Raw genomic sequence first — 8,139 nt, 5'->3', positions numbered from 1 at the left:
ATTCTCACCCATACTCCGTCTGCACCTCCCCCACATCGTTCAGCACCCTCACATCAATAAACAAATCCCTCGGCGGCTCCAAACTCCCCGTCAAATCCACATCCGTCCACCGCCCCTTATACCCCAGCAACATCTCCGAATACCTACTCAAATACTCCTCTTCCTCCGCACTCAACACATTCCCCATCCCCGCCCCTCCTCCTCCTCCTTGCTGCTCCCGCCGCCGCCTCTCCTGCTGATACTCCACCACATCATACCCGCGCCAGCACAGCTCCTCGACCTTCTCCGCCCGCACCCGGTGGTACGCGAGCAGACAGCGCTTGTTACGGCGCATGCACAGGTGGTTGACGAGCAGGGCGCAGGCGGTGGCCGGGTTGGCGGAGGGGTTGAAGGCGGGCGTGGGAGAGTCGGGGGAGGTGTACGGCGCGAGGAGGGCGGTGACGTTGGCGTTGAGGTCGTGGACTTCGCGGATGAGGGTGCGGGTGAGGTCGGTGTGGTGCGGGGGGAGGTGCGGGAGGGATTGGATGCGTTTGGCGTGTTGGACCTGGAGGGTGGGTTAGATGGCCTGGGGTGTTCGTTGGGGAGAAGGGAGATGGGTGGCTACCAGTTTGTTTCCTTGATCGCCGTACATGATGGGAGGAAAGGAGGCTGGATTGTTTTCGGCGTGTTTGATGTGATCGTTTTGTCGTTGAAGGTGATGCTCAATCAATATTATATGGAGTCCGTGTTGATGTGTGCTTCCGTGTCGCGTCGCGTTGGAAGCAAGCTCTCGGAAAACACACTTTAAGGCTGATGTCGAAGCCGAATCATCCCGAACGAACGTCAACTTCAGAATTTAATGCCAAAATTGCTAGTTATTCTTTTCTATCACAAAAGCCTAGCCCATTGTCGAGCACAAATACCAAACAGATAACCGCCCGTGTCCAATATTATCCCGAGTCCCTTCCATACTGATCCAGAGAGCCAACGCCAAACGCCAAAGGCAAGAGACAAGATCCATCTCCAATTATACCAATTTGTGATCCAAAGGAAAAACACTGGACACATGCACATGTCAACTCTAAGAAGATCAGATCGCCGACCCAAACCGCAGAAGAGTACATATCAAAGATGGGATCCCATCGTCGGAAAAAGAGGGAGAAAGGGAGCGAAGGCTCCCATGCCTCAATGAGCCAGGCATCATCGGCCCAGTCGAATCTCAAACCCTGCAAAGAGAAATAACAGAAAAGCTTTCCCCATGGCCCGCAACGCCAATTCCTCGTTCTCCATCCCATTTCGCCTCCAACCCTGGAAACCGATGGACATCGCATAAAAAAGCTGAAAAGAAACCAAAAGAAAAGGCGAAATAAATTAGATCAGTACGGATTATGTCCCGTCAACCACTGATCAAACTCTTGTCCGAATTCTTGCTTCACACCCTCGCCACTTTGCCCAGCATCCCCCCAGACATCGCGATTTTCCACCATGGCCGCGCCGTTATGGAACCCGCTCTGCTGCATGTGCGCTGATGGATATCCCTCCCCTTCTTGCACCGTCATGCCGTTGTGCACGTAGTGCTGGTTCGTCGGGGGGACTTGCCACAGGTCCAGTTGGCTGGGGTAAGTGGCTGCGTCAGCCGATGGCAGTCCGACGGCTTGTTGTTGTTGTTGTTGTTGGTGGTGTTGATGATGATGATGAGGATGGTGGTTGAACTCCAGGAGCTGAGGGTCGACCTGGGCGGACTCATGTCCTCGACTGGGCTGTTGGGGGATAAGGTCAGGGATGGGAATTTCGAGGAAGGCCGGTGAGCGTTGCCTGTGTGTCGAACGAAGCGCCGGGGATGCCCATCTTCTTATAAGTCACGTCCTCGATGTTCGGGCCTAGTAGGCTTTGATGGATCGACGGTTGGTAGTAATGGCTCTGCTCTGGCGGGGAAAGCACGCCTGGAAGCGGTCGACCAGGATTCACTGTCTCCCACGACGACGGGTTGATGTCCGGTTGATGCATGTACATATCCCGATCAAATGGCGTCGAGTTCCGACTCTCATAGCTGCTGTCCTTATCAAACGGCGTGGAGGTGCGACTACCAAATCCCTCATCGGCGTCGGATCGATTGGCCCATTTTCTCAACGGACGCGAGCAGACAGGTACGCCAAACCCAGCGTCATCAAGGTCGCTATTCTCATCCTCCTTCTCCGCCGCCTGCTTTTTCCTGGGCGTGTTCTGTGTCTTGTTGGGCGCGAATTTGTAATTCGGGTGGGCCTTTTGGTGATTATCCCGCTCAATCGTGGCGTACTGCTCGTACAAATCTCGAACCTCCTTCGGCTCAAGTGGCCAACTCTGACCCGACGCCCGGGACACGACTTGGTGGTTATTCTGCGAGCACCACTCCTTTGTTCGCTCCGCGAATGCAGAGCGATACAGCATGAAAGAGTTCATTGGCCTCGCGATCTTGCCGTTTTTCGCGGCAACTTCTTTTCTTCGGACTTCAGTGGACCGATTCACCCAGGCTTCCATGTCGCGGATTGGGATGTGCACCATGTCTTTAGTCAGGATGCTCAGTGGCCCATTGATGATGGGTCCATTTTTGTCGGCCCGCGGAGCTCTTGTTCGTTTTCGGATTCTTGTCACTCTCTGAACCCTACTCTTATCGGTGCCGGGGAACTTGGGAATCTTTGGCGCAATCTTGGAAGAAACAGACCCTCCGCTTCTTGTTCTCTTCATATCTGCGGCGCGATGCTGGTGATGGTGGTGATGATGATTCGAAAGTTGAGCCGCACGGACATATGTCTAAGGATTGAATTAGCGATGGACATGTCTTTGTCAGTTGGAGCAGTGAAGGTTTGTCCAGCATACCAGTTGAGGAACTGATGTGATCTGTGGAAACTCGGCTCCTGGAATGCTATTGAAAGCACCAGGCTGCGGGTATCCGGGCTTTTTTGTTCCATTAGCCAAAGGAGGGCCACAGCCCGCATGAGTCAAGGGCCACTCACCATTACCCCAGGAGCCTCTCCGTTCTCCACCTCAACCTTTGGATATGCATATTCCTGCCTTGCATACATGACTGTGAAAGGATGTTGGTCTCCAAGAAACGGGGGCTGTGATGAATTATTCTGGGACATGTTGTGAAAGGGACTTTTGATATCACCGTCTGCAGATGGTGGAGGCGAAGGAGGATGTTGATGGTTCATTATCGTCAAAGAGCTCATCAAGGGTGCTTTTTCGTGCGTTTGGTCACTCCTTCACAGCTCAATGAAGGATGATTCGGGTTTTTGAACGTCTCTCTTTTTCCCCCTTAAACTTCTTCCTATCGCTGAAAGATGGAAGGTTGGGAATTATATCTTTCTGGCTGGGCTTCGAGTGTCCTTTTGAATGAATCCTGAATAACAAGATGATTCACAGAATGCGACCTTTTTTCAGCAAGTGAATGGCCGGAAGTCTCCGACAATAAGTCAGAGGAACTTGCCCCGTTTTCTTAGCCCAAATTCGTCAATGGAAAGAAAAAGCCCAAGCTTCTGGGAATCCTTCAAGCTAGGAAAGCTGTGTGGTCTAGGCGCCCTTTTTCCGTCGAAGGAGATGGGCAAAGCGCAGAGGTCGAAGCGTTCAATGGTGGAGTCCGTTTGTTTTCTGAAGGAAGACAAAAATATGGTCAGTTCGTTGAATGCGAAAAAAATTTGAAACAAGGGGAAGCGGAGGAATAATTGAATGCAGAGTTGTTACACTGAGATACCTTTTCAATTTTTCTTCTTGAAAAAACTCGTCGGGAGATTCCCCCGTCTTCCCTTTGCTGAAGCCTTTCTGTGAATCACTTCCACGTGGCGGGATATGCCTGAACTGGCGCTTTGGTGCTGCCTGAGGGACCAGAGATGTCTGAGCGCCTTCTTCCCTCTTGCTTTATCTGCAGGTCGCTGGGAGGATCCTTTTGCTTCTTTTTGTGTATTGAAGGGAACAAGAGACTATGCCCGCTTCAGGAGCCCGGCAACGGAAAGGACAAAAGGGATACCGAAAAGGGGCAGCTGGGGTGTTTGGTCTTCTGTCGCGTAGAATAGAAATCAGAATTTCTATTCTGGAGGCGATGGGTTCGGAGGTGGAGCAGTATGTTCTGCCTTTTTATTTTTAGGGCGTGAGTGACCCAATTCGCTCCAGGGCAATCCAGGCTGAAGACAGCTGTGTGGAAGTGGTGGCAGAGACCTGTCGGGAGCAATTAACACTCAAGACAAGGCACACCCGTTGGGATCAGAAGCTAAGAGTGAGTGGGAAGCCGCTTTTGGCATGATATGGTCGCAATCATCCGGGAGAGAAAAGGTTCGAGCCCAGCCGGGTGGAGATGTGTTCTCTGTTCGTCTCGTTTCCACACGTCTTCCTAGAATAGAAGCAGTACGCGCGGGAGAGGAAGACTAAACCAGAGACATGCAGGACGCGCCTGTCCGGACTGTTTAGAACAGAGGTTCGCTTCCTTTCAAGAAGCCAAGTACTGCAGAACAGTCAGCAATCAAATTGATGGCATCAATGGGGATGAAGGGCCTTGTTGAAGGGGAGCTCGAGGGGCGGCTGTGCTTCCTTGTCTGCGAGCTTTACCTCTGCAATGTAGACAGGACACAGAGGCCGCGAGGTCCCAGCTTCTGCTGCTCTCGTCTCCAGCCATGGCTGCTTGGGCCTTGTGCTTTTGTGATTGTTGTTTTGGAAGGGAAGAAGAGTGGTTGCGGAGTTCTTTGTGTCTTTCTTTCTCGGTAATCTAGGAAACACGCTTTGTACTCACATCCAACGGAAGCACGATCTGGGAATGGCTCTGAAAGCAGAATTGGATAATGCTTTCGGTCTAGCTTTGTCTCGGGATGGGGTGTCGTTTTCCGGACTTTGGAGGTCTTGTTTATTTGTGCGGATTAGCACGCTGTGGGTGTGTGCGTGCGGAGAGAAGCCGGGTTGAAAGATAGAGGGAGACCGAAGAGCAAGAGAGAGAGAGAGAGAGAGAGGGAGAGAGTGCGTGTGAGTGTGAGAGTGTGAGTAAAAGAGTGAGTGAGCGAGCGTGGGAGAGAGAGAGAGAGAGCAGGAGAGAGATGGATGAGGGAGAGATAGATACTGGAAGGAAGAGCGCGAAGTTGCAGGAGAGCGGGTAGTCGTACGTATTTTAAAGTAAGTCTGGCAAACGATATATATATATGCATGTGGGATGAAAAACTGGCTAGCTAATATTCATGCTTCTAGATCAACGGATCGAAGGCAGCGGGACAGGGTGACGAGATGGGCCACCGCCAGCGCAACACAAGCAGGACGAGAAAAAGGGTCATACAGGCAGCACAGGGCGGGGATAAGCAGCATAACCACTTTTCAACGCCAATGCCGGGGGGGCAGAAGGGCTTGGTGGATTGGAGGGAGTGCGTGTTGATAGCTGATGTGGGTTGAAGAAGCAGAAGACAACACGGTGGAATAGGGCCATGGTCAAACACAGCAGACCGGACGGGATCGACAAGGTGCAGTGCTCTGCTTCGACGTACATTAGTTTTGTTTTACCAGGCCCACCCGCTGGCTTCAGGTCAATTCTTCGGGACGTCTGGCTGGTGGATGATGGCTGCGAAGAGGGAGCAAGAGAAAGAAGGGGAAAGGAGAGAGGAGCGAGAAGAGAGACAGCGAGGCCCAGGGTGAGAGCTAGCTACAGGACAGGGAGGGAGAGAGAGCGCTGCGGGAGCCAACACGCTTTGATGTGGCGTAGCAGAGTAGCAACGCCAGCAGCATGTCTCGAGCCCGGAGAGCGAGGTTTTTTTATAGACGGTGATGGCCATATTTGCCGCTGGCCTTTCGTCTCGCCGTGGGTGGTGTGCTCTACGCTGAGATCTAATAACTAAATCGAGGTGGTCCATGTGCAAGCTAGCAGAGTAGAGTTGCGATCTTTTCCCCCTCGCCCGTTTGCCTTTACCGCTCATCCTCTCCAGGCCTAAGCAATAGCGCGAGGATAGAGTTGGATCTGGGCTTGGATCGTGAGCTTGGGGATGGGCGAGTCGTCCACGGTTGACCAGAAGTTACCGGCCATGACAGTCGACGATGTCAAAATTGCCAACTCTGCGAGTCTGCGGTGCTGAGATGCTCTTGGACGACCCATAATGCAAAAAATTGCTGATCGAGCGGCCGTGCAGACAGGTTGGTTCTCCAGGGTCGAGGCCGTTCGTGGATTGAATCTCAGATCGCGAGATCCATGGAAAAGCCGTTCAGGGCGGCAGCTGGGATCATCCTTGTCAATGGGCAATCTGACAGTGATCGCCGCGCTGATTCGATCGGCCACAAACCTAGTCGCGTCGAATGATTACTGAGCGGGTTGGGCAATTTGAAATACTCATGCTATTGTTTGCAATATCACCGGCGGATATAGACTATTCTGTGTGCGAGACTACAATAATACTCGTCACCGGAATGTGTGCCCGTGGCCCTCCGGAGAGATCGGGGTGCGACCTTGCCGCCCACTTCACGGGAGCAGAATCGACCTCTCAGATCCAAGACCTTGCTGCGGCGGCTCTCACTGGCTTCCAGTCTCTCGGGATGGAGGAGGTCTTGCAGGAGGGAAGATGCCATCTGTCTGTGATGAAGAGGGGGGATTCTGCAGAGAAACGCAATCCGTGACTAGTTCGACGATTCCGGAGACTGGCGCACTGACCTGTGGGATGTTGTGAGCGAGGCATCTGTGGTTCCTGTGGTTGCGGTGGAGAGGGAGACGAGGGTGATTGGACTGACGCGGGAACCAACAGGTGGAGGCGCGGGTGATTCGCCGCCGGGCTCTCTGACTGCTCATATTGGAACCTGACGAGCGAGAGAAAGCACGAGTGCTGAGGGAGTGTGATGGCGGGAGGTAGAGAGGGATATAGAAACGGCTGCTATAGTTATTAGAGAGAGAGAGAGCGCGAAGTCTGCAGTTTGTCCCGGCAGATCCAGTCAATGACGAAACGGGAGCCGTGATTGGCGGGCAGCCATCACCCGCAGCCAGCGAGGGTCAGGTGATGGCCTAAACAGGAAACATTGCCCAAAACAGCAGGAATTGCCATCCCCTCGCGCCTTCCCAGCTGCCCGGTTCAATTGCTCCTGCTTCGTTAAGAAACTCCCTGTTGAGGAAGGCACCGCTGCGACATTTTGGCGATTGGTCCATCCGCTGCGTCGGGACCGCCCTGATTGGCCGATTATTTGTCATGCTGTCTAGCCGTATCCAGCCTAGCTTTCCGCCAGAGTTCACGCGCTCTTTCTCCGAGGCGCCAGGGAGCTGCTGACTCAGCCCCTTCCGCTGCGGTATTTCGCCCCCTGACACCGACTGCCCAAACGGGTGTTGAGCCCTAACTCACCCCCGCGAGCCCTAGCGGCCCAATCGAGCAGCGGACCAGACGCGACGTCCCATCCTCATCCGCATGTCTCTCGTCCACCAGCACCGCCAACCGCTCCCCTTCTTCACCAGCGCAGCAGCAGGGATCCTGCGTCGTGCAACCCATGCTGCGTTTCAGGCCCGCTCGGGACGGCCAACGGCTGCTCGACCGTCAAAAGCCCTTCTCACCATCGGTCACCACCGTTTCTCACTCCTACCTCGTTCCAACCGCGCGAGGAGGTCTGCTCGATTTGCCTCCCAGCTCCCTCGACGGCTAATCCCTCACCAGCATCCGGAAAATACCGCACCTCTTCTCTGGACCCCTCCGCGTGATGGAGCAAGAGTGCTTCTAGGCTCGTTCATAAAATTGAGAACGGGGCATTGTCGACCCAAGGCCCAAGGGCCGCCCCCAAATTCCTGCAGCTGCCTCAATTCCAATCCCACCTGCATCACATTACATGCATGATCTCGAGGGAACCCTATCTTTAGATCGATGGATCCGGGAATCCGGGGGTTCTGACTGCCCTCTAGGCTTCCCCTGCCGGGTGCGTGCTCACTGTGTCCATACCACACCCTGACCACCACGACTCATCACGACCACGACCATTCTCCCTTCACCCCTGCATCACGACTCTTTTGTGGCGTCGGATAGCCTTACATGGTTCTCACGCCGACCTCGTCGACTTCCATCAACGCCTTTCGGGTTGTGGCGCGGCGCTGAAACAAAGCATCCCCAATTCACTCTAAACCCTGCTTGCCTCTTCGTCTCGATTTCAAGTCAGTCATACGCGGCCCGTGGTCCAAAGGCCATGCCCGTCGAA

General features: G+C 53.9%; 3 protein-coding genes across 3 annotated transcripts; all 3 read right to left on the bottom strand.

Annotated features, from left to right (window-relative positions):
• Positions 1 to 4: 4 nt before the first annotated feature.
• Positions 5 to 631, bottom strand: UREG_05829 (uncharacterized protein; the record flags this gene model as incomplete). The annotated part of the gene is made up of 2 exons (XM_002585094.1): positions 5 to 544; positions 605 to 631. The coding sequence occupies 2 exons, from the start codon at positions 629 to 631 to the stop codon at positions 5 to 7; spliced, it is 567 nt and encodes a 188-aa protein (XP_002585140.1).
• A 1,124-nt stretch (positions 632 to 1,755) lies between these two features.
• On the bottom strand, positions 1,756 to 3,101 carry UREG_05828 (uncharacterized protein; the record flags this gene model as incomplete). The annotated part of the gene is made up of 2 exons (XM_002585093.1): positions 1,756 to 2,769; positions 2,973 to 3,101. The coding sequence occupies 2 exons, from the start codon at positions 3,099 to 3,101 to the stop codon at positions 1,756 to 1,758; spliced, it is 1,143 nt and encodes a 380-aa protein (XP_002585139.1).
• Positions 3,102 to 5,911: 2,810 nt separating this feature from the next.
• Positions 5,912 to 7,445, bottom strand: UREG_05827 (uncharacterized protein; the record flags this gene model as incomplete). Its single annotated transcript, XM_002585092.1, has 4 exons — positions 5,912 to 6,260; positions 6,374 to 6,521; positions 6,626 to 6,842; positions 7,302 to 7,445. The coding sequence occupies 4 exons, from the start codon at positions 7,443 to 7,445 to the stop codon at positions 5,912 to 5,914; spliced, it is 858 nt and encodes a 285-aa protein (XP_002585138.1).
• Positions 7,446 to 8,139: the final 694 nt, after the last annotated feature.

This window comes from Uncinocarpus reesii, genomic scaffold (genome assembly GCF_000003515.1).
Source record: "Uncinocarpus reesii 1704 scaffold_3 genomic scaffold, whole genome shotgun sequence".
Lineage (NCBI taxonomy): Eukaryota > Fungi > Ascomycota > Eurotiomycetes > Onygenales > Onygenaceae > Uncinocarpus > Uncinocarpus reesii.
This window is presented reverse-complemented; position numbering and strand designations above follow the sequence as displayed.